Genomic DNA, 26,903 nt, shown 5'->3' with positions numbered 1-26,903 from the left:
GCCGGAAGTGAATTGGCAACTTTGGAACCGAGGGTGGTCCAATCTTACCGAAAGCAATGTCCAAGATGAGTGGAAAAAAATACTTTTGCCTCTCCACTAAATGTTTAAACAAAAGATCCCTTTCAAGTCAAGTGATGAAGTTCCCAAGCAGGTTCTCGCACGTATAGCAATGGGCCCGCTGATGCTTGATACACGCAGTGCACATTTCCGCACAAAAGCTCCGCACAAAACTACGCTATTGTGGAATACGTCTATTTTAAGAACTTTTTTAAATTCAGAATGCGTCTGGCGCCACGCCAACAGTGGCCACAAAAACTCCCGTCCCTCAGCTGCTGCTGCGCAACGCGCCTTGGCTTCCCCCCGGAAACCTCGGCTGGAAAATCCGGTCCCGGGTCCCCCGCGGAGTTGCTCAAGAAACCCACGGCTCTCCCCCACTGGGTCGTAGTGGGGGGGCCCGTTCCATCGGGTACAGGGGGCACTGAGTGACGGGGGTGCATGGGATGTGGGACCACTCTGTGATGGGCATGGGGTGAGGTCATATGGTGAGGGGGGCATGGGGTGAGGGGTATGTGGTGAGTGACATGGGGTGAGGGGGTTGTGGTGAGAGGCACGGGTTGAGGACGGGGGCGACAACGTGGGACGTGGGACGTGGCACATGGAACAATGAGGCACCTGCCACCGCTGGCTTCTGGTTTCTTTCTGAGCGACCGCGTCGGCCACTTCACCGCTATGAAATTTCGCCACCGGGGCTGGAAACTTCCGAAAAAACATTTTTCATTGGGGTTTTTGAAAAAGAAAAAAAAACTCACTCCACGTGGAAATAGTAATTTCCCGTACGTGCACAGGGCCCGTACACACGTCGCCTAACTTAACAGCACCGCACGCCATGCCGGATAAACGACGAACGCTCTCGCCAAACCAAATCCTACAACCAGAGCCATTGCATCTGCTCCCGACATAAATAATTCAAGAGGCCCCTTGCTAGCGTGGGACCTCATCGGGAGATATAAATGCAATTATTTTGCAATAAATTACACTTGGGCCAAAGCGATAATATTATTATTATTATTTGTGTTGTGCAATCAGAGAAAAAGCAGAGATGCGCTCTTGGTTTTAATGTTGTGACTGCGTGTACACGTTTTTCTGCGTTTATTGGCTTCGTTTTAACGTTGCTCGTGAAGGCCAACTTCAGGTCTACGGGGCCCAAGCCACATCGCATTCACATTATTTGCTCGTGTTTGCAGTTTCTGCACCGAGAGATGTAATGCTGTGAGAACACGACTTGGGATTGGAACAGCGTGACCACATTTAAAAAAAGTGCCCACATTGTCAAAATATGTATAGTAGAACTGGCATTGGCAGAATGGTTTGTCAAACGCTGCCTTGCAAACAAAAGAAGATTCCTTCAAACTCGGGAAATGTGCACCGTTAATAATCTAATGTACATCTCTTTGTCAATCCACTGCTGGATTGAAGGCCTCTCCACACAGTATCGGTCGTGGGGATTATTTGACCATAGCACTCGGCTCAGTCTGGGTTGGTAAAGGTCCCTTTAGACATCACTCATCACTGATGTTAGCCAACGCCGGGCGTTGAATTCTGACTGTTGGGCTCTTAGCGCGGCGCACTCACCACTGTGCTGGAGTGGTTTGTCAAACCCTGGCAGTGAACAAACAGACTTGCAGCCAATGTACGTAAGGAAGTCCAGTGAAATAAAGAGATATTTACATATTTCATTATCTTACAAGCTTGTTCACATTCGTATTTCGTTTTCACTGTGATGCATCGCAGGCTTCACTGCATGAGATAAAAACGTCCGGCACAACTCTCACCTGCTTCAGTGAAACAGAAATTATAAAAACCCGCGCGTTTAACTGTACCCATCAGTGGCGCGGTGGCGGTGAAGGGGACGCAATCTAATTGAGCGTAATTGGGGTGGGATGGCCCTTCCGTGACCCGGCCAGTTAGCAGGCGACGAGCGCCGACGACCGTAATTGCGCCGATTATTTATCCGCGGGTCCTGCTGTCCACGAGGCAACTCGGAAAAGCTCGGTGGTGGGCGTTTCTCAATCGGGCGCGACGCATAATGGCCTGCGCGTCTCCTTCTTTGTCCTCCGGTCCAGTTTAGCCGGATATTTTGTGGAGTAAAAGTCACATCAAAGGGGCGTGTGGACCAGTTCCGTGGCAAAGATAATCCATCACGAGGGCTGCGAGCGAGCGCCACGTTTTTGGGCAACGGTGAGTTATTTTTTTTCTCTCTCTCTCCTCCAGTGTCCTGAGATGCCCCCGCCTGGCGAGCGTTGCGCCAGCGACCGTCGCTTCCTCCAAAAAGCGCCGAGGGAAGTGTGGTCTCCAGTGAAGAGCGCCAGTCCCCGCGGCCCCCTTGCCCAGCCCCAAACACACAACCAATGCCACCAATGCCCCCCTTACTCAGAGATCGCGTGCCCACACCTGCAGTACGAGCGTGTCTTGTTGCCGCAACGTGGGGCTCACCTTCCGCCCCCCACCCCACATTCGAAATTTCTCCTGCACAGTATCCATGCCGCGGTTTTTGGGAAGCCATTGGTAACAAGGCTAAGCCCATAAAAACAGTGACACTTGACATTGCGGGTTAATCACAGGTGACTCGGACCCAGGAGCTCAGTGGTGTCAGCTCAACGTTCTGACGTCTGACCTACCCAGCCACCATGTTTAATTAAGTTTGGCATCGTCACTTATGGTACGTAGATAATTAGAATATCACGATGCACTTATTCACAGGCATTCACGCTAAGGAGATGTGCGGCTCATGTTACGTGTGAGAATGTATATATATATGTTTACGGTGCATACAAATTCCATGCGAATTGTATTCAAATTTTGGATCATGGGGCAAGAAAAATCTTCACTTAAGACAAGAACACAAATGAGAAAAAAAATATTACTGAATTGGATTAAAACACAATCCATAACTCTTTGTTTCATGGGGGGAAGTAAATTGTCACACTTATAATAACTGAGAAAGAGCATTATCACTATGTGGGTCTTAAAAAAGATGTTAAATAGTAACTGAAGCTATGGATTTAGGGAAGCTGGGTGGAAGATGGCTCGATATAAAAAAAACATTGCGTGGAATTTTTCTCCATAGACTCGTTACCGTAATGGTATTTAGGTTATAAGCAAACCTTATGAATAATAAGTATGTTATTATATTCCTTGGGTCTTTCGGTAAAGTCACGTAAATAGGTAAAAAAATAACAAAAAACTACAACATTTTGATCGCAACACAAGCGGTCGTCATCAGGAAAAGGGGGTTAGCTTCTAAAGACAAACTGTTTATGAAGGTGTGAAACAGCCAATGTTGATGTAAGTGGTGGGCAGCGACCGCGACGGTGGTGGGTTTTCCACCAATCAAAGGGCTGCCAAGTAAACAATGAGCATGTTAATGTAAAATCGTTGAGCGGCCTCCACAGCCAGCGCCCTGAGGTGGCTATGTTAATGTGAGAGATGATCATGTTAATGTGAGAGATGATCATGTTAATGTGAGAGATGATCATGTTAATGTGAGAGATTAGCATGTTAATGTGAGAGATGATCATGTTAATGTGAGAGATTAGCATGTTAATGTGAGAGATGATCATGTTAATGTGAGAGATTAGCATGTTAATGTGAGAGATTAGCATGTTAATGTGAGAGATTAGCATGTTAATGTGAGAGATTAGCATGTTAATGTGAGAGATTAGCATGTTATTGTGAGAGATTAGCACGTTAATGGGAGATATTGGCACGTTAATGTGAGAGATTAGCATGTTAATGGGAGATATTGGCATGTTAATGGGAGATATTGGCATGTTAATGTGAGAGATTAGCATGTTAATGTGAGAGATGATCATGTTAATGTGAGAGATTAGCGTGTTAATGTGAGAGATTAGCATGTTAATGTGAGAGATTAGCATGTTAATGTGAGAGATTAGCACGTTAATGGGAGATATTGGCAAGTTGATGTGAGAGATTTGCATGTTAATGGGAGATATTGGCATGTTAATGTGAGAGATTAGCATGTTAATGTAAGAGATTGGCATGTTAATGTGAGAGATTAGCATGTTAATGGGAGATATTCGTATGTTAATGTGAGAGATTAGCATGTTAATGGGAGATCGAGCACAGCAAGTGAGGTGGCTGTGTTAGTGTGATACATTTAACCTGTTCATGTAAAATAAGAGATCCGAAAATAATTATGCATAATGCCCGTGCATTATGCATAATTATGCATTATGCATAATGCACGGGCATAAGTAGTACTAATCACGTACCTGCATTTCCCATATCCCCTCCCTTTGATGCTGCTAATCCTGCATAATGCACGGGCATAAGTAGTACTAATCACATACCTGCATTTCCCATATCCCCTCTCTTTGATGCTGCTAATCCTGCATAATGCACGGGCATAAGTAGTACTAATCACATACCTGCATTTCCCATAAATATGCTAAATTCCTCTTGATATGCAAATTATTTTGTCAAGGCGCACTTTCCCCCCCTTCCGACCCAGCTTAAATATATGCTCGACAGACCTGGTTTTCACCTGAGGACGGCTGCTTGCGTTGTGGCTGAAACGTCGTGAGAATTATTTTATTATGTTTTATTTTTATTATTTTATTACTTCCCTTCTACGTGACTTTACCGAAATAACCAAGAAGATGAATCCCTGCAGTCACGAAAGCTTTAAATGTTAATGTGAGAGATTAGCGTGTTAATGTGAGAGATTAGCATGTTAATGTGAGAGATTAGCATGTTAATGTGAGAGATTAGCACGTTAATGGGAGATATTGGCAAGTTGATGTGAGAGATTTGCATGTTAATGGGAGATATTGGCATGTTAATGTGAGAGATTAGCATGTTAATGTAAGAGATTGGCATGTTAATGTGAGAGATTAGCATGTTAATGGGAGATATTCGTATGTTAATGTGAGAGATTAGCATGTTAATGGGAGATCGAGCACAGCAAGTGAGGTGGCTGTGTTAGTGTGATATATTTAACCTGTTCATGTAAAATAAGAGATCCGAAAATAATTATGCATAATGCCCGTGCATTATGCATAATTATGCATTATGCATAATGCACGGGCATAAGTAGTACTAATCACGTACCTGCATTTCCCATATCCCCTCCCTTTGATGCTGCTAATCCTGCATAATGCACGGGCATAAGTAGTACTAATCACATACCTGCATTTCCCATATCCCCTCTCTTTGATGCTGCTAATCCTGCATAATGCACGGGCATAAGTAGTACTAATCACATACCTGCATTTCCCATAAATATGCTAAATTCCTCTTGATATGCAAATTATTTTGTCAAGGCGCCCTTTCTCCCCCTTCCGACCCAGCTTAAATATATGCTCGGCAGACCTGGTTTTCACCTGAGGACGGCTGCTTGCGTTGTGGCTGAAACGTCGTGAGAATTATTTTATTATGTTTTATTTTTATTATTTTATTACTTCCCTTCTACGTGACTTTACCGAAAGAACCAAGAAGATGAATCCCTGCAGTCACGAAAGCTTTAAATGGTAAGATCACCTCAGCTGTACTTAACTCGGCTCATTTTGTATCTTTAATGAAGGACATCTCACTATCTCCAGGTGATTTGCTCGTTAGTTTCGATGTAGTCTCTTTGTTTACCAAACTTCCTGTGCCAGACAATTGCAATCATTGAAGACTTGGTCCAACAAGGACTGAATGCTGATGTACCGGCCCTGGTGAGACGCTGCCTCACCACCACTTACTTCACCTGGAATGGAACTTTCTACAAACAAGTTGAAGGTAACCCAATGGGCTCTCCCTAATCGTAGATGACACGTTCATCATCTGCCCACATAAACGACCAGCTCTGAACCAATTCCCCACATATATTAATTCCATACACCCAGCCATCAAACCATGGAGGTGGAAAAGGATGGCAAGCTACCATTCTTGGATGTTTCAATTTAAAGGAGACCAGATGGCTCAATGGGACACTGTCTACAAGAGAGCCACTCATAGATGCATATCTAAAACCTGACTCCCACCACCATCCTTCCCAGAATAATTCCCTCATCAAAACTTTACACCACAGAGCTCGATGCATTTCCGACCATCATCACCTAGCCAGTGAACTGGAACACGTACACCAAGCTCTCAAGACGAATGGATATTCAGACCACACAATCCGTAAAGCTATCACCCCAACCGTTGGAAAAGAACCATCTGAGGACCCAATAAAAACCATCACCTTGCCATACATAGGGTCACCAAACGATTTCCAAAATCATGAACAAACGCAAGATCCAGGTTCGATTTAACACAGTACATCAAATTCGTGATCTGATCCCATCTGTGAAGGATGTGATCCCTGACCTGCAATACCCCGGCGTCTACAAATGAAGCTGTGTCTGCGGCAGTAGTTACATTGGGGAAACTAAGTGACATGTCTCAGACTGTGTTCGTGAACATAAGGCAGATCTGAAACACGGTAAGACCAATACCTCAGCCGTGGCTGATCATTGTTTTTATGCGGTGGGCTCACACGAAATAGATTTTTCGAAGAAGAAGGTACTTTGCAAACCCACTGGCTATCAACAAAGATTCGTTCATGAAGCCATCCATATATACAGACACAATTTCAATCGAGAAGATGGGGATAAACTGAGGAATCATTGGAAGCACGTTATCAACCAGTTTAAGTCATACCTGGGTGTGATGTTCCCATCCTATCACCTTCCCATGTTAGTTGTTATTTTCGGCTCTCTAATTTTACATTAGCAGGTTAAATGTCTCACACGAACACAGCCTCCTCGCTTGCTGAGCTCGACGTTGCTGCTCTGCGATCTCCCATTAACATGCTAATCTTTCACATTAACATGCTAATCTCTCACATTAACATGCTAATCTTTCACATTAACATGCTAATATCTCACATTAACATGCTAATATCTCACATTAACATGCTAATCTCTCACATTAACATGCTAATCTCTCACATTAACATGCTAATCTCTCACATTAACATGCTAATCTCCAGAGGTGTGGACTCGAGTCATGTGACTTGGACTCGAGTCAGACTCGAGTCATGAATTTGATGACTTGCGACTCGACTTGGACTTGCATAACAATGACTTTGTCCCACCTCTGAGATGTGGACTCGAGTCATGTGACTTGGACTCGAGTCAGACTCGAGTCATGAATTTGATGACTTGCGACTCGACTTGGACTTGCATAACAATGACTTTGTCCCACCTCTGCTAATCTCTCACATCAACATGCTAATCTCTCACATTAACATGCTAATCTCTCACATTAAGATGCTAATCTCTCACATTAACATGCTAATCTCTCACATTAACATGCTAATCTCTCACATTAACATGCTAATCTCTCACATCAACATGCTAATCTCTCACATTAACATGCTAATCTCTCACATTAAGATGCTAATCTCTCACATTAACATGCTAATCTCTCACATTAACATGCTAATCTCTCACATTAACATGCTAATCTCTCACATTAACATGCTAATCTCTCACATTAACATGCTAATCTCTCACATTAACATGCTAATCTTTCATATTAACATGCTAATCTCTCACATTAACATGCTAATCTCTCACATTAACATGCTAATCTCTCACATTAACATGCTAATCTCCAGAGGTGTGGACTCGAGTCATGCGACTTGGACTCGAGTCAGACTCGAGTCATGATTTTGATGACTTCAGACTCGACTTGGACTTGCCTCATCTTTGACTCGACTTGACTCGGGACTCGAGAGCAAAGACTTGAGACTTACTTGTGACTTGCATAACAATGACTTTGTCCCACCTCTGCTAATCTCTCACATTAACATGCTAATCTTTCATATTAACATGCTAATCTCTCACATTAACATGCTAATCTCTCACATTAACATGCTAATCTCTCACATTAACATGCTAATCTCTCACATTAACATGCTAATCTCTCACATTAACATGCTAATCTTTCATATTAACATGCGAATCTCTCACATTAACATGCTAATCTCTCATATTAACATGTTAATCTCTCACATTAACATGATCATCTCTCTCATTAACATAGCCACCTCAGGGCGCTGGCTGTGGAGGCCGCTCAACGATTTACATTAACATGCTCATTGTTTACTTGGCAGCCCTTTGATTGGTGGAAAACCCACCACCATCGCGGTCGCTGCCCACCACTTACATTAACATTGGCTGTTTCAAACCTTTATAAACAGTTTGTCTTTAGAAGCTAACCCCTTTTTTCTGATGACGACCGCTTGTGTTGCGATCGAAACGTCATAGTTTTTTGTTATTTTCTTTGAACATATCTACGTGACTTTTTCCAAAAGACCCAAAGAATATTAATTCCTGCAGTCACGAAAGCTTTAAGTCAAGTATGCTATTGTTTATGATTTATTAGAATCAGCAGAGAACAAAATGAAATGAAATAAAAAGCCATTCACCCTGATAAGAGGCAATACTGGGTGGCTAAAAAAGCCCGAGCTTATGATCGCTCAAAAAACTCTTCCCTTGATGCGTCAGCAAACACTAAAAATAGATTTGAAAATAAATTCTGCATGAGGTCATTGTTTTATTATTAATAAACACGAAAGGCCTATTTTTAAAAATCCATGCAGGCTCGATTAAAAATACCAAAAACCTATCTTCTCCCTCCCCTCGCACAAACGATGTTTGTGTTTGTTTGGAATGCGTCACCACCAAACATTCGTGACACGTTCGACACGTTGGGAACCACTGCAGCCACGGTTGCGGCGGCAGGGCCCGGGCTGCCTGGCAGCGCTGCGTGCGCCAGAGTTCCGCCACCCCGCCCCCCGCCCCCCCCCCATGTTCCACGGGATCGGCGCCTGACTCACAAAGGCCCGGGGCAAATTTGGTGCAATTCGACCAACCGGCTCGTTTGACAGCCACTCCTCCTCCCTCCAACCCCCAATCCCCCCCCCCCACCCTACAGAGCTCCGAGACACAAACTGTACCTGTCATGCGCCTGCACTGGATTGGTGTCCAACTCGTTTGCTCGGTGCCTTCGCTGAAATACAATTTACCAAATCTGCTCGAAAATACTGAGATCGGAGACACTCCACTGTTCTAGATGCACGGCAGGCTGCGTTGCGTGCACGCGGCTGGCTCGTGGACCGTACGCGACGTCGGTTCTGCTAATATCTATACAAACAAAATGGCGACCTTGCACGTGTTGGTTTCTGGAGCGCAAGCTTCTTTTAAGCGTGGGAAAATTAACTACTGTGCTGTACTTTGAAAGTACTGCACGCTAATGTACGCGATGTTGAGAACGCGTCGCTGCGTTGTCATGTGGTCAGATTTGGAAACATCTATAAAAACTAACACGGGGGCACCGTGCGCAAGCACTTGCACTGGGTGATTGTTTCCATTCTACGTGACTTTACCGAAAGAACCAAGAAAATGAATCCCTGCAGTCACAAAAGCTTTAAATCGAAAAATGGGTGAGGGTGGTTAATTCGTCAATAACGTTGCACTGTAATAGTTGCAAATGAAACATTGTTTCTGTACATTCGTACATTATTATTTTGCCAGGGAAATGTATTACTTTCATCTCCCACAGATGGAGCGCTGACACGTGCAGAGGCAGCCTCCTGCCTGCAGGTCCTTGTCCGCTCAGAGCTGATGACACCTCTGGCAAGAGGAGAGAACATCTGTGGAGGTGGCCAGCTGGCTCAGAGGTCACCTGGGATCAAGCTGCATTCGGCTAAATCACAGGTGACCCAACGCGTGTGCGAGTTGGCGCTCTCCGCCCTAGTCAGCCCGGTCACCAATGATTAAAGAAAATAATAATACAAAACTCATCGCACAAAATTTGGTTTTGTAATTAATTTGGCTAAAGAGAGAATATATCGGTTATGTCGTCAGGTAACAAACGTTACTCTCATATGGCAGAGCGCGTGGCACAGTGCTGCCCCCTACTGTGTGTGGATCAGAGGTCACTGGAAGGGATCTCAAAAGTAGCTCTGTGACATCTACTTCCGTGGGCCGTTCTTTAACACGCAGGGTCGCCGCTGCTTTGCAAGAGTTAAAAAAATCTGTTTCCCCTCATGACGTGATGCAGAACGCACCATCGAGGATGCAGTTAAATTGCAATTTCGAAAAATAAATAAGACATAAAATGCGTAACCTTCTGCCATCCTTCAGCAACGTCTTATGTTCCTGCCAATATCGCACATGATCATTTCTTTTCACTCGAGCTGTGTTTTTCACCACCTGGTGTCTGCGCCCTCTCCCTGTGTTTCCCCTCCCCCGAGCACGGCCTCACAAAGCCAAGCGATGAGTTCGCTCCCAGGGCAAGGTGCGGCCAGCACGCCCACCGCGGGCCGCCCCCCCTCCGCCCCCCCACTGGCCCGGCTCTCAGTCCGGCACTGCTTACCCAGTCCAGCCACTTCTCAAAAGTCAGCGTATAGCAAGATAGGCCTGAAAAAATACCCCTCCCAAAAAAAATATTCTCACTGCGTAGGTGTTTGTGGCTGCGTTGCACAGGTCTCCGATGCGTTTTCAGAGCACTGCGAATTGTTCCTGGTGGAGTCTGGCGTTTCGCACCATGTAACTGGCAGCTTCTGCAGGAACTGGATTCAGCACGCAGAGCGAAATGTCATACATTACACCGAACTACGCGGTACAACCTATTAGAACGTCATCATTCTCAACCACGGTCAATCCACTGCTGGATGAAGGCCTGGCCAAGCTGTCACTATCCTGTGATGTAATAATCCACCAAGCATCTGCTTCACAATTGATTTTTGGACGAGGCCACGTAATTATCTGACCAAATTTGTGTCGTTCAAACCCTTCGCCACCGCCAAATAATACGAATTGCCGCATGTGCAAGCGTTTAACGCGGCAACTATTATTCTTTCGGCTCACCATTAAGTTATTGAACAAGTTTCAAAACGAAATCTACCGCTTAGATGCACAAAGCACCTGAACATTAACTGATTTCAATGCTCTATCTGCTCGATATGGCACCGTTTTTTCCCCCACACTAAAGCCGTATGGCGGTCGACGGCACGAAACGCGCTCTAGCACCAGCGCCAGAACGCGCTCCGAATCGAGCACAATCCCTCGTTGCTGTGAAGACAAAACAGCGGCGAGGAATGGGCCCGGAATGTAGACATCAAGACGAAAAACGCTCGCACAGCGGCGCTGACCTTGGGACGCGAATCCGGGAGTGGGAACGGCTCTCCTACGAATCGCAGCCTCCGCACGGCCTTGCCTATCACGCGCCCGGCCCGGCGGCCTCACGTCGCCTCCGTCTCGCTCTGTTAATGCCTCTCTAACCCTCTTGGCAAAATCTCCGCGTTCGTTTGCAGGAAGATGCCCTCCTTCTCCTCTGACTGGCGCACGGCTCGGCAAACGGCAACGCAAACGTCTGGGCCTCGGGTGAGGCCGAGTTAACCGAAGCGAGGGCAGGTGACCCGATGGTCCCCCTTCTTCTCCTCCGACTGCCGAAGCCGGACACCTGGTCCGGCTAGACGCTCGGCCGTGGCCTGCGGTGGCGGTGCCGTCCGTGGAAGTGCACGGCTCTTGCCCGTGCCGCCGTTTGGGCCAGGACGTGACGTGCGTCACGACCACCTTTGCCTCCGTAGCACGATGCCATCCCGTTGACCCCCCTCTATGCGCTTCTGCCACCAAGGGTTCGTCTGCGTCGTCATCATCATCGCCATCTGCCTGGTCTGTTGGCTTTCCAGATCAATATGGCCAAGCAACATTTGTTTAACCAAGAAAACTCTGGACAGGTTTGAACTTTCTGGGTCCCATCAGCAGAACGAGCCTTGTTACACAATGCTGCTGGATTATAGACGTTATTGGAGAGAGCACTCCATATACAAGATGGGTCCCCGTTATAAAAAGAAAAGCAAGTTTGTGTACATATACATTGAGCATCGGAGTGCAAGAAGCAAACTTAGCGGTTGCCTCTATTGGAGTCGGCAGCGGTTGTTCAGCGAACATTCACCGAGCCTCAATTAGCTGAAAATCCATGGCAGGGAGGTCGAGCCAATTTATTTTTGAGAAATTTTCTGCGTGGGAGGGCACCAGAGGGCTTGGAAGAAACCCAAATATGTAAGAAGAGAAAAAAATCGACACTTCACACAGCCGGGTCAGAAATCTACTTGCTGTACTGCCCCGTAGCATATGGGGGGCCATATCTCCGAGCGAGCCAGCAACCCTCGCCGCCCGCCCGGCCGGCCGGGTGCAGGTGCGGTGCGCTCAGCTCAGCCACTGCACCTGTCGCGTCGTGATCGTCGCCGCACGGTTGGTGTGCGATGGAGAGCCATCGAACAAACACGGTCACTGCATCATCACGCGGTGCTTTCAGATGCGCTTCTGCGGTCGTCTTGAATGCTCTTCCTTCTGATATTAGGAAGCCACTGAGTTATGCACTTAAATCATCTCCATCCAAAACTCATTTCTTGAGAAATTAGTCTTTAGAATGAGTTTTGTGTTTAGTTTATTGCCCGTTGCCCGCACCTCTGATTAGCGCGGTTTCACAAAGCACGGCGTGAAAGAAGTTCAACATACATATATAAGTATGGAGCGACCCAGTCCGGGGTGGCGATCGTCACGTATGTACGAGAGAAATAAGGACACCCCACCCCCCCCGCCGACCGACCTTCGCCCCCCCGCCGACCGACCTTTGCCCCGGCGGGGGGTCAGTCGGCCCCGCGGGCCGCCCCGAGAGCCGGGGGGCGACACGGGCCGCGTTGCGCAAGGCGGCCGCGCCCACGCACTCCCGGTAGCGGGGAAACAGCGCCGCAGGGGTGGAAATCGGCTTGGTAAGAACGGCGCAGCAGAGAGAGCGGGCGTAGGGGCGCCTGAGCGCCGTGCCACGGACAAAATGGGGAAATCTGACGGGGGAACACTACCGTTTCATTCCTTGCTCCAGAGCCCACGCCATCCACGATACACCACTGGGCAGTTTCCCAGGAGCCTGAGAGGCGTTGGCAATCACAGACTTGCACGGAGAGCAAAGGATTTGCATGGCGACTCATGCTCTGACGTACAATACCATCTGGATTTTACATGGGAAAGCGAGCGAGTGAATGAGTGAGCTAGTGGAGTAAGCGAGTGAATGAGCGAGTGAGCAAGGGAATGAGTGAGGAGGTAAGCGAGGAGGCAAGTCAGCGCATGAGTAAATTCACGAGTGATAAAATAAGAGAGGAAGCAGATCTGGTGAGGGCATGTGCGAGCGAGAGTGGAAGTGATTGAGTGACTGAGTGACTGAGCGAGCAAGTGAATAGGTGGGTGAGCGAGCGAGTGAATGGGTGGGTGAGTGAACGAGTGAATGGGTGGGTGAGTGAGCGAGTGAATTGTTGGATGGGTGAGCGCACGAGCGAATGGGTGGGTGAGCGAGTAGCGAGCGAGTACGTGCGTGGGCGAGTCTCAGCCCGCGGCGTTCCCACCCGTCGCTGAGATGCGACTGCTTGTGAGAAGGTGGAGGAGGTGGATGAGGAGGAGGTCCCTCCCATGGAAACAGGGCCACAGCTTCACGTCGACGAGCAGCTACTGGCGCCACGTTTTGGTTAAATAAGGATAACTACAGATTCTGATGGATGGGCGTGAACACGAGGCGCTGTATGCGGTCGCAGCTCATGGAGGAGCTCGTGATGCTCGAGTGGCACCATATTCCACTTTTAGACCGGTTCCCTTCCCTGAATATTCGCACACACATTGCTTCGTGCCTACTCTATAAAAAACATTAAAACCACTAAGTTACTTCAAATTTACAAGGCAAGGCCCACTGAGTTGTACAGCTCTTTTTCAGAAGCGACCTGGCTATCATGAATGATAGGTAAACGAAGTGGCTTATCACGTGGACATTGATAGCAGCCAAATACTCTTATAAACGCATGTTGATTCTAAATGCGGAGATAAAAACCGGAGGACCCGGAGAAAAATTAACGTGACCACGGGGAGAAAATGCAAACTCCAAATATACAGAGCTTTGCAGCTCATCAGATTCCTGCAGTATAAATAAAGAATCATGATGAAGATTTTGATTGTGGGGTTGAACCCACGACCTCCTGTATACCAGGTGAGGCAGTTGACATCTTCCCACCGCGGTGCCCAAAGCCAGATGGGAGTGGTAATGACACTGGATAAAATTCCACGCGACCATGGGGAGAACATGCAAACTCTAAATATGCAAGCGACAGGGTTTGGGTTCAAACCCAAGACCTCGTGTATACCAGGCGCGAAAGTTAACATATCGCCACCGTGGCGCCCCCTATATACGCGGGCGTGCAGCATTACGAGCTGCAGCTCGCTGAAGAATGCTAAGAGCTTGTTAACTCGGCTCTCAGCTGCTAACTTTTCAATTAGTAATTCTGCATTTGTATATCGTGAGCGGGGAACCGCGAACCATTGTGTTCCCTTTGAGCAATAAGCAGGAGATATTTCACCATGGCATCAAGATAAGAAAAACACAAACCCAACCTTGCATGCGCATGCTAAACATTTTACGGTGATTATGTGAAAGGAAACGTAGTCCTCGGAGCTTTGAGACGGGATGCTAAGCCCGCTGCCCAGCCCGCGTGCGCATGCACACATTAACAGATCCCGAGATATCACTCAGCGGAGAGGCGAAGCATTGCGTGGCTTACGGAGTGAGCCAACGATCCTCCCACCGCGCAGCCTTGCCCAATCCTGCCAGCGCTGCACGGCCAAACACGTCTCCGCGATATCTTCGCAGATATTAGTAATAATTAATAACAAGAGACACGATAACGAAGAAGAGCCCGCACTCCGCCTCCTGCGCTGCTACGAAACCGCCGCAAGGGAAACCCCCAAGACGAGTCGCTTGGTCTCGCTCCGCTCACAGCAGACCGCCGCTCGCCGCTCACAAGTTTTCATTCCCTCCGACAGAAACGGAGCGCTTCGGTGTAATCGGACACGTGCTCGCCGCTGGCCTGCCGTCTCACCTTGGATCATGTGATCCGAGCCGCCCGGGGGGCTGCTGGGCGATGGGGAGGAGGCGGCACCGGCTCGGTCTCCGTCCGTCCAACCCTCTGCGCAAGAGAGATGCGCGCACGCACGCACGCACGCACGCACGGGCGAACACGCACACACAAACACACACACGCGCACAGGCACGCACGCGCAATCAGCTCATGTTCGCCTACGACAGGCGCACGCTTCAAAGGGGCTCCGGATGCATTAGCAAACCGGCTGTCCCAACGGCAAACGCGCACCTCTCCATCTCCGTCTCTGTCTCTCCTCGCTCAAACGAGCGTTAAGGGAGTGCTCACGTCCACTGATGGATCTGTGCCAACTGTAGGAATCGCGCATTCCTGTGGTGCAGGCCAGGCTCCCCCCGTGGGACGGTCGCGATCCATCTTCCATGAAGTGGTACCGACTTTATCGACCGTGACGGAATGGTGGTATAATAACGATGGGCCGAGTCGAGCCACGGTTGCGATAACGCTGCCATCACTCGCGACCGTCAGTCCGCCGTGAGTAAAGGGAGCGCAGCTGACTGGTGCGGACCCCCGTGAAGGTCTTGAACGACGATCTCGCACGGGCAGTGGTGCATGAACGTGGTCGTGGGAAACTAGTCGCGGTGAATTCTACGGCCCGCGGAGCGTGCAGACACCACGGGTGTCGGGATACCCGCTACGCGTTAGCTATAAACGACATGCGTCTGTATCATCACGAGGCCTCCTTTGCCAGTAGCAAAAACCTTTCAGAAGCGAATACATTAATAAAAAACAAAGCACACGAGAAAATTAAAAGGCCACACTAAATATCGAGCATCACCAGTAAGCTGAAACGCATTCGCAATTGACACGTGCTCCAAATGCATTTCATACGCAAGCGAAAAGTGCTTTATTAAAATTAAACTGAACAAAAATTTTCCCGTATGCAGCCATCACAAACACGGCACCAGTGGTAGCACGATGACTCATTCTCGTGGCGAGCTGGTGGGAACTGAAAACATCAGGTCAAGGTATCGGCCGCGTCACCGCACCCCGCGTTTAGTGGAGGTCGTTATAGCTTTGGCGTTGCTGCTGATAAATGTAACAATGAGCGCGACAAGTGGCAGCACTCGGACTAAAAATGGCCGCATTGGCAGTATGAACAGGTACAAAAGCTCGCTGCTGACAGACGCAGCCTCGAGAATTTTCAGGAAATGCGTGCTAAAGAATCTGAAAGCCGTCACGCAATATTAACGTCGCATACCGACGTCTGAAATTCTTACCTCCCTCCATAGAAAATAGATATTTTTTCTCGCTCTCTCACATTTGAGTGTTTATGGATACAACTACGGTCTTCGTAACAATGGCCAGAGGGATTAGAAATATCCCGGGGTTTACTCGGTGGAAAGACACGAATGTCGAAGGAGGGCCTTTGATTTTGAACAGCCTCCGGAAGGTCACTCTGAGGGTTGGCTGCAGTGGGTGTCGGCCCAATCACACCTCCCACTGCTCGAGGAGGCGACACGCGGCGCTGCCTCGAGACGTGCGGCACGCTGGCCAGCCTTCTGTCGCCACGGGCGCTCGTCGCGCCGGGCACTACATTTGTATCAACGCCGACAACCCTGAACGTTGGAGTAAGATGCGTCCGTGACGGACGCGTCGACCGCGCGCCGGGCACGCGTTTCTGTGGCTCGCCGTTAGTAGCGTCCCCAATCGTGAGTGTAGCACGAGGTCTCCGGGAGACGTCGGTGGGAAAGGGACTGCCGGGTAGCGATGCGTTTGTGCGGGGCAGAGGGAGAGACCGTACCTGTGTGTGGCTGGTTGCCTGCGGCACTCTCATTGTCCGCTTCCATTATCATATCCACACACCTGGGAAGTCATCAAAAAACACAAATTAATAAATAAAGCACCGGGACCTGCGTAGGAAAAACAAACACCGGTGCAGCGCCATCACAGCGATGCACGACTCACTCCTCCAGGTGATGCACTACTCACTCCCTCTTTGCAGGTTTAAGTCCTTCCCCTGACTGCTTTAACCACCACCCATGCCCCATTATAGTAACTCCACTGTTGGTCACCTGGTTATTTCAGTTCCAGTTGCTACATTGTGATATACAAGCGGCAGTGCTGCGCTACAGCTTAGTGCTGCTGCTGCTGCGATATTGTTGTTCAGGAGAGTTGTGGGCCTCGAAATTCGAGGCCAGGGATCTGAAGACCCTAAATCCCTTGGTTACCCCCCCCACTCCCACCCTAAATCCTTGCGTTACCCCCCCCACCCCCACCCTACATCCCTGCGTTACCCCCCCACTCCCTCCATAAATCCCTGCGTTACCCCCCCACTCCCACCCTAAATCCTTGTGTTACCCCCCCACTCCCTCCCTAAATCCTTGTGTTACCCCCCCACTCCCACCCTAAATCCTTGTGTTACCCCCCCCACTCCCTCCCTAAATCCTTGTGTTACCCCCCCACTCCCTCCCTAAATCCTTGTGTTACCCCCCCACTCCCTCCCTAAATCCTTGTGTTACCCCCCCACTCCCTCCCTAAATCCTTGTGTTACCCCCCCACTCCCTCCCTAAATCCTTGTGTTACCCCCCCCACTCCCTCCCTAAATCCTTGTGTTACCCCCCCACTCCCTCCCTAAATCCTTGTGTTACCCCCCCACTCCCTCCCTAAATCCTTGTGTTACCCCCCCACTCCCTCCCTAAATCCTTGTGTTACCCCCCCCCCCACTCCCTCCCTAAATCCTTGTGTTACCCCCCCACTCCCTCCCTAAATCCTTGTGTTACCCCCCCCACTCCCTCCCTAAATCCTTGTGTTACCCCCCCACTCCCTCCCTAAATCCTTGTGTTACCCCCCCCCCACTCCCTCCCTAAATCCTTGTGTTACCCCCCCACTCCCTCCCTAAATCCTTGTGTTACCCCCCCACTCCCTCCCTAAATCCTTGTGTTACCCCCCCCCCCCACTCCCTCCCTAAATCCTTGTGTTACCCCCCCACTCCCTCCCTAAATCCTTGTGTTACCCCCCCACTCCCTCCCTAAATCCTTGTGTTACCCCCCCCCCACTCCCACCCTAAATCCTTGTGTTACCCCCCCCCACTCCTTCGCTAAATCCTTGTGTTACCCCCCCCCCACTCCCACCCTAAATCCTTGTGTTACCCCCCACTCCCTCCATAAATCCCTGCGTTACCCCCACCCACTCCCACCCCTATCTGGCTGACTGCACAGTTTCCACTCGGCTGTAAATTGGAAAAAATTTTATTGTAAGAGAAATAAAATCACCTCACGAAATTATGAATACCACGGTAAACATTTTAAGCAATACCAACTGAGTGACTGGGTGATTATATGAACAAAGCCATGCCACTGCTGATTAACGGATGTGCGTATCCCCAAGCAAACATAAATGCAGATAAGTCAACGAGATTAAAAGAATGGTGTGTGTTGTGTGCAGGCATATTACATGACCTTTGGAGTAAATTACTTCACTGCTGACATGCAGAGGAAAGCAATTACTTTGCAGTAGAAATATCATCCGTAGAAATATTACGATGACGATTATGATTATGACGAGGATAATACGCTCTTTTAGCCATAAAAGCTTGGCTAAAAGAAATGTAGCCAGGAAATCCTGCTCAATTTTCAAGACTCTTTCAGGAGGGTCCTGATACACGCCGACGTTTGGCCAATTCCATTGACGAGTGTTTGGGCGGTGGAAGGAACCCAGAATGACCGGAGAAGACCCACACATGGGAGGAGACAGTTCAACAAAATGCGCAAATGAAATCAATGCAGCAATGCACCGGAGCCTCAACGACGCGCCCCATCCCCAAGGACAGCGAGCGCCACGCCGGTGCTGCACGCGAGACAGGGCGGATTCACGAAGCTTTGAGCTGCGGCCGAAACTCAACACGACGCGCACAGAGTCTGAGGGAGGGGAGGGGGGCGGTTTAAACAGGAAGAGGGAAATAGATGCTACCTAGAGATCGGAGTGGGAATCGACACTATAGTAGTAGGAAAAGTATTATTGAACACTTTCATCAATAACACTGCTCCAAAACGAAAAATAGATTCTGTATATATAACAAGTTGCGATCTCTGCACAGAGATCTCTGCTACAGAAAAGGGCAACTGCGCGAAACGCCGTCTACTGTAGTTTTCATTTGAGAGCAGCACCATTGACGAATCTGTTGAGTATTTGTTCATCGTGGCTTGTGCACCACTGCCAAAGCTGCTTATTTAACAAAAGGGATGCGGTAAGGCCAATTGAGCAAATGCTTCATGGAGAGAGCGAGAGATAGAGGCGGGTGGGCGGGCGGGGAGTGGGCAAGTTTGATGCCAAGTAATAACATCGACGTGATTCCTCCGCACGAGAAGGGCATTCGTTGGGAGGAGTGAATTTCAATCAATTGGAGAGCATCGCCGTGCTGAGACGCATCGCACGACGGCGACCACGTAGACTGCTGAACGTGCGGAGGGAGAGCGCCGTGCCCATACTGCGGCGAGAAATGGGTCGAGAGCACCCAAGGCTGCTGGCATCGAAGAACTGGGTGCCATGGCGGCGAGATATTAACTACCTCGCCTGGTATACAAGGAGTCGTGGGTTCGATCTCAACCCTGACGCCTGCTGTATATTTGGAGTTTGCGCATGTTCTCTCCTCGTGGTCGCGGTTATTCTCTCCACATTTAGAAACAAGCGTTTTGAGTATTTGGTTGCTATACCTTTCCACGTGTAAGCCACTTCGTTGATCTATCATTCGTGATAGCCAGGACGCTTCTGAAAGAAGAGCTATATAGCTCTGGTAAAGTAAAGATTGTTTAGTTTTAAATAGTTAACTGAGCATACACGTCGAACAGCGGCACAGCTTTTGGAGTGCACAGGCGGTGCAACTGCACAGGGGCTCAGGCGCTGGGCTACCAAGAGAGGGACAAAAATTGGTCAGGAGGGGGGGGGGGAAGGAGGGGAAGGGGGGGGCATTTAATTTTCTGCACCAGGACCCATGTTAACTCCAGCGGTCACATTTTCACAACTTAAAACATTTACAGCTCAAGGAACGGGCGACATTAGTGCTTGTTTCTACTCACCGAATAATAAAACATTATATTTTTACGACAAATGGAAATTATCCAGAGCGCAATCCCCAAGGTGATGCGTTTTCATTCGACTTGGCTATTGTCACTTGGTTGAACGTGTACGCACACGCGACAGGTTTGCAAGAGATCTGTGGTGAGAAGGTTGTGAGGCGTGAGTGAGTCGGCGAGGTGGACTCAGGAATAGAGAAGTAGCGCTCACCGACTTCGCCGGTGACAAAGCGACAGCAATCAGGAAGGAATGGGCAGGAGGACGCGGGATGAGAACCGCTGATGAGAGACGAGAGAAGAAGCACGGAGTGGAGGCCGAATCGAGAAGGGAAGCGGAGGGAGACGGCGGAGGAGACGACATCGCAGAGTTCGGAGGTCACGACCGGGCAGGAGCGATTCCAGGAATGGAAGGAATGGAACAATGGGGGGAGGCTGTTGCCCAGTAGTAGGAGGTGACGGGCAGACAATAACAACATCAACGTGGATTACGTAAACCGCTGGAAAACACCGTCCATAACAACAACTGGGAGAAGCTTAGTTTGCACGAGTGTGGATTCTTCACGATGACCTTCATGCAGGCATGTTTCATGGGAATTCCACAACTGGAGCCTCATCAATTAGCGGCACGGGTAACCGAGCACGTGTCGGATAAAAAAACACACGTGAGCTCGCTCTGCCTCGTGTACCTGTGAAATGCGACGGCCGCCGTCAATTGGCTCCAAGACGCAAATTACAATTCACAGCCACGAGTCCTCTGCGAGCACGCGTCACCCACTCGCGTGCAACGTGCTGTCGCTACAAACCGGGTTTTCTGTGTCGGCGAGAGCAGACAATATTTCCGCACCCGGCACACCGCATCCAGAATACCTCTCGCTATGGCTGTGGCTACGAGTCACGTGCCGGCTACTCCAGCCTGGCAGCAACCCGGAACATTTTCAGTGAGAAACTCAGCACTGCTGTCAACCCGAACGGTAACTGTAGCCCAGCGGTAGCCATGAACTTCACTCACGGATTCCCCCACCGGTGTGTCAGGACTTGTGCCACTGCCAGCCCCTGACCGTTTAGTCTCATCCACGCTGTGTTCAAGCCAAGTTCTTCTACCGACCTCGCTCGACTCGGCAAACCTATTATCTCTTATCTACCGCACCCACTACAGTGCTGTTTGTTGCTGGTCACTTGGCATTTTGAGTCTGCGCTCCCAAAACGAAAATCTTCTCCTGTGAGTCACCCCCGAGTTCATGGCATTGGCATAATTTACCTCACCTCCTTTTTCTGTCGCGAGTCGTTTCCTCGTGCCCCTGATGAAATAGCGACTGCTAACTTGTCCAGAGATCTCGACATTCTCATCATTCTTTAGTGGAGAAAATTATTTAAAGTATTTATTTCGGTCCTGCGACGATGCCATCTTCTGTTGCGAAAGACGTCGACTCATGCAAAATGGACAAACATCCCAATGCAGGACCTTCCCCTCACGGTGCGAGACCCGGTGAGGTATTCCAAGATACACAATGACACAATGATTGTTATGATTATCATTAGGTAACCATTGAATAAAGACGGTCCACTACATCGCGCGCTTTCCTTCCGATATTCGAAAGCTACTGGAGCTATGCACTCTGAAATAATCTGGATTGAAAATTAATTTCTTGAGAAATTATTTTTGTGTTAATTTTGTTGTCCTTCCCCCGTACCTGTGATTAGTACAGTGAGCTATGTACGGCGCCAAAGAAGTTCAACGTACAATCAAATACTATTATTCAACGCAAGACTCTAGATCGAACATTGCGCTGCCGGGAGAGTCTGAGACGCCGCCCGGCCTCAGGCAGCAGCCGGCCTCGAGGGTGGTTCAATCGGAGTGGACGTCTCGCTCTGTGTGCTCCACAACGATTGATAAAATAAGAAAAAAAAAACTATCATCAGAGGCACGTGCGAAGCACAGCAGTAGAACTCAAGGTGACGTGCTGGAACCGCGTTTGTAAATCCACGGCGGCAGCGACTGCTGCTCAGGTGCCTCGAGGGGCACTTGAAGCGGGCGCAGTTCACGGCAGAGTGGGCGCAGCGCGGGCGGAAGTCTTTTGGGCTTCTCCTCAAATCTCTCGGTCAAATCTTCTTAAACGAGTCACTGTACTTCATCGAAGATCGCAAACTAAAGATTACGCGGTTGCACCACTGCGCTCGCTCGACGCAAACAACCGGCGGCGGCAGCGGCGGCGACGACGGCCGGAGGGTCAGGGGGGCTCTCGGCGTGCTGCCGGCACAGGGTCCGGGGCCACGGCAAACTTCCCCTTCCTCGTCGTCGCGGACCGTGGCAGACGCGCGGCCACGGCAAACGCGCTCGCCGACCGCAGCGCAGAGACGCGGGCTCGCTATCGCTGGTCGCCGCCGTGCCGCGCGATCCACACTTCGCACGGACGGACGCGAAATGGCTAAAATCTTGCAGCGCCCGAGCTCGGCGAACTTGAGCTTGAGAGTTTTTTTTACGTTGCTGTGTTATCTCTTCTCTCTTGCTTTTCTAATCATACGCGATTAAATCTGCGGAGCTTGTGAGTAAAACTATCGACGCTGACCGACGCTCTCAGCCAGCTTCACAAAATGCCCGTACAAATCAAGCAGTGCCTAAGCCGATAGAAAATAGACAAACGACCCCCCTCCGTGACGTTCACATGACAGCAAGTTCAACACAACACTGTCTCTTGTGTGTCACGGTAAACGTACCTGCCAAAGATGTTAAGCTCTCGAGATGGTACTTCTGAGTTTCTTAAATCGGTACAATTCCCTGGTGCCGTAAAATCACAGCCGGCACCTCGCTTCTTCGCTCTTAAAATAAAATATAAAATAATAGAAAATAATTAAAAAAACCCAGACACGAGCGTAAGACAGGCACAGCCTCCACGCTTATTCCAGCAGCCCCAAGCCCGAACCCGCCGAGCCGGAATGGTGGAATATTTTTGTTCATAGGAGTGGCCGAAACATTCCATGATCAGGCAGAAAAGACACGCGCGCGCACAGAAACATATATCGGGGCGGAACAGAAAAATGCTACAAGACGGCTCGCTGTGGGCAAGTGGTGGAAATTGTTTAATTTGCATCGCATGCCAGCCAAGATGTCGAAACACCTTTAATTTAATTCTCTGCGCTTTGCCTCGGGGGATCCGACACGGGGCGGTGACGGGGTTCGCAATACGGATCCTCCTCCTCCTCGTCCTCGTCGTCGTGGAGGAGCGAAGAGCTCGCTTCTCCATCGCGCGCTTCGGGGGCCGAACTGCCCCCCCCCTCCTGTAGGGGGGGAGGCGCTGCGCCGACACCGCCACGGCGCCGTTCTTCACCCCCCATCATCCCAGTCAAAAAAACACGAAAAAACGAGCTGCAAAACGCGACCAACACGGCGAGAGGACTGCCCTGACGGGCGTCCCAGGGTTCGGCTCCAGAGGGACTGAGGTCGCGGATAAAGCTCAAGTGAATGTTTCCCACTAGAATACATCATCAATGTGAAGAGACATTCAACGCGAGGATTAATTCTTGACAGTCATGGCGTAATAATGCGGTACCAATCAACTGGCAGCGGCTCCTTCGTCGAATGAGAGACTGCGAAACGACTCTCCCCTCTGCCGCTCGCTCGCTCGGGAATTCATTTTCAGGTCTCGAGGTCCCCCCCCCCGCCGCCGCCGTGAATTATGGATGTGGCGGTCATGGCCGGGTTCAGATTTCTCGCTGGAGATTCCCATTCCACATCTATTCTCATATCGCGCTGGAGTCACCAACCAGCCACCTCTTCAGTGAACGTTAAATTCTCTCTTAGGAAATGCCTATCACAGTATCCATGGCTGAAGGTAAAAAAAAATTCGCTAAAACTAGAATATGAATATAAAACCGAGGCACGGCACGCAAAGTGTGATGACGGCGTTGTGATATTATCTTTAACCGAAGTTTTCGATGACATTGAAAGCCTCTGCTCTGGTTGGCGAGTCAATTTTCGTTAGAAGGACGTCGCGTCTACGTCTGTATTTAAACGATGGGGCACGTGCATGTCCACGGCAGCGCGTTAACTCGGGGGGCGCATCCGTGTCCGCGTACGCGGCAGGGTTATTTTAGGCAAAAAAATCTAAACCCGCAGCTTCAGCTTCTCGCTGAAGGCAGTCAAACTGGAACGCGCGAACAACACCCGCTGTGCAATTCGGCGCCAGAAAAACGCCTTCCTCAAATCCCCGCCGACGCGAAAAACGAACCCCGAGTTACCGAAACTCTCCAGCACGCGGCACGGTGGCGAGCGTCTTCGTGAAGCCTGTCAAGGCATTAAGCGAACGCCCGAACAGTAACCCACGAAATAGCCGGCTATCATTCCAGACAAAAACAAGTAAACCCCTAACGCCACCCTTACACCTGAAAACTCAATCACGCATTCTCCGTCCGCTCAAACGAGCGTTTGTCGGCACGCATCTCCACCGACTGCCCTTAACGCCAGGGGTGGAGATTCTACGTTCGTATCGCTGGGGTTGGGGACGGGGGAGGGGGCAGTCCACGCCCGTAGAATAACCGGCGCTGCGACGGTGGAGGTGAAGCGGCATCCCACCGTGCCGCGCGAAGTCCCACCGCCGGAGCAGCCGAGTCATTCGGGACGTGAGGGTTGTCGCCTGACGCCTGTACCTGGCCAGGCCACTGAGCGCCGCGCCAACCCAACGTCCGTCGGGCGTTCGGTGACATCACGAGACGGTTGCTTGCCTCCCCCCACCCCTCCGCGACAATGTCGCAACTCGACCGCGACGATGGAAGCCACGTTTTATTATTCCCGCTGCCGTTGTTCGCCGCTGAATGTTTACCAACCGTGCCGGCACAGTACCGTGCCGCGCGCGTGTTCACGTGTTCACGTGCGCTCGCGCGTGAACACGCGAGCCGAGACGTGCAGCACAGAGGCGGCGAGGCGATGCACGGCGCATCGCCTCGCCGCCTCTTGACATTGCGTTCATTATTCACTTTCCGCTGGAATTTATCGCCGCCGCAAATCCAACATCGTCGTCGTCAGCAATGTTCAATCCGTTGCCGGACGAAGGGTTCCCCCAAGCCACCACTGCTGCCTTCTCTCACGATCCTGCGACGTGCTATCCTACCGAGCAGCCGCACGCAAGCCGATATCATGGCTCCATCTCCGCAGTGAACGTCGCTAGGGCGCGCTCCCTCCCTCGGCTCCCACTCCGTCATTATCCTCGACTGTCGGCTGCCACCTACCCTGCTAGCGACGCGTCCCGCAAGAACCCACCTGTATCCTGACGGTCAATGCGAAGTTCCTCACCTGTGTGCTCCTCTTCCTCTGTCTCTTAATGGAATTACAAGCACGCATCTCTCCGTGCCTCTTTGCGCACTTTTCAGTATTTGTCCAATTTTCCTCCATCACGCACGCGCTCACGCGCACGCTCTACGACGTCGCGAATCCGGCATTAGCGCGCAGGATGCACACGGGTGCAATCTTGCATGTTTAAAAACTGAACCAACTTAACAAAAATAGGTGCCACTCATGTGAATGTCATTCCGTATGTTGCAAACAAGAAGCGCTTAATATAATTTATAATATGTAGGCTTTTGCGACCAATATCATCCATCAGAGTTTTTTTTGGGTTAGATGGCATAAAGATATAAATGTGTCGTTAAAACCCGCCACCACCCAACACAGCCAACCAGTAAGGGTTGTCACGTAAACAGAACGTGCCAATTCGTCACTAGTACAGCACACCGGCGTGTTGGAGAGCCAAGCCACAACATTTACAATGATGAAGCTGTTTGTAATTACTGGCGAAACGTCTTACTCAGATTGTAAATGTTGTGGCTTGGCTCTCCAACACACCGGTTAGTGCTGTACTAGTGACGAATTGGCACGTTCTGTTTACGTGACAACCCTTACTAATTGGCTGTGTCGGGTGGTGGCGGGTTTTAATGACACATTTATATATTTACTCGATCTAACCCAAAAAAACCTCCATTATAGAAATGATAATGTATGTATGACACCACTCAGCCGAGATGCGCGATGGCTATAACGCGCGAGCGTGCGTGCTACTCTGCCACGCCAGCCGGCGCTCTGCCCGGACTGCCGCTCCCTGCCGTGGCACTCTCGGGGCGCTCCACGGCGCTTGCCGGATACGACGAAACCCGCTCGCGCCGGTCGGTGCACAACAACGCGCCGTTTGGCCCACTGCCTCATTTCTCTCCGGATATATTCAGGTGGCACGTGACTGGTTAGGCCGGCGCTCGGCAATCACAATAACGAGAAGAGATATTTGTTTTTATATTCGGTAAAAGAAAACTCGATGTTTCAATGCACGTGAATACGAGACGATGGTCCTTAATATATAACGTCACTAAGAGGTCCTTAGAGAGCCGCATGCGGCTCCGGAGCTGCAGGTTGCCGACCCTTGGGTTAGGCACAGTCACAGCGAGAGCTATACTGGATGTGGTGTGCCGGGTGCGAAAATATTTTACTGTGTTATTCACCCGGATGGACCCGGCTGATACTAATCTCTGGTTTAGCTGTTCCCAGCACAACCACGGCTGCAGAGCCCATCTCACGTTTCATCCCCACATCCACGGCGAAGGCAGGAGCTGCTGACGCGCATGGAAGCGAGCTTTGATGATAGCGAGAAGCAACTCAATGTCGTGAGATCCGAGTTCCGCGGCTCCGTTGCAAGAAGAGACGGACCATCTCGGTGGGCTCTCGCAAAGATTGCATCGAGGGAATCCGTCAAGTACTCGTCAGTGAGCCATTCTCGTGGGCACATTTCTCAGTCAGTACCAGGTCTATCAACACCATGCAGCCTCCTGTGATAAAGTTCCACACAACACCGGTACCAAATCGCCGT

At 49.9% G+C, this 26,903-nt stretch overlaps 1 protein-coding gene across 3 annotated transcripts in view; it reads right to left on the bottom strand.

The window, feature by feature from the left end:
* Positions 1–26,903, bottom strand: part of LOC144729051 (DNA-binding protein Ikaros-like) — an 81,691-nt gene that overhangs the window by 25,272 nt on the left and 29,516 nt on the right. For 2 of the 3 annotated variants that reach the window (XM_078608907.1, XM_078608906.1), the window contains exons 3-4: positions 16,785–16,846; positions 14,984–15,070 (exon numbers count right to left, since the gene is read on the bottom strand). In XM_078608907.1, the coding sequence (XP_078465033.1) occupies positions 14,984–15,070; positions 16,785–16,836 (139 nt within the window). In that variant the 5' untranslated portion in view covers positions 16,837–16,846. Of the gene's footprint in view, positions 1–14,983; positions 15,071–16,784; positions 16,847–22,770; positions 24,749–26,903 lie in introns of those variants that run through there. The other variant, XM_078608908.1, reaches the window with a different exon arrangement.

This window comes from Lampetra planeri, chromosome 31 (assembly GCF_965212315.1).
Source record: "Lampetra planeri chromosome 31, kcLamPlan1.2.h2, whole genome shotgun sequence".
Classification (NCBI taxonomy): domain Eukaryota; kingdom Metazoa; phylum Chordata; class Hyperoartia; order Petromyzontiformes; family Petromyzontidae; genus Lampetra; species Lampetra planeri.
Note: the sequence above shows the minus strand (reverse complement) of the source record. Positions and strands in the feature narration are given on the sequence as shown.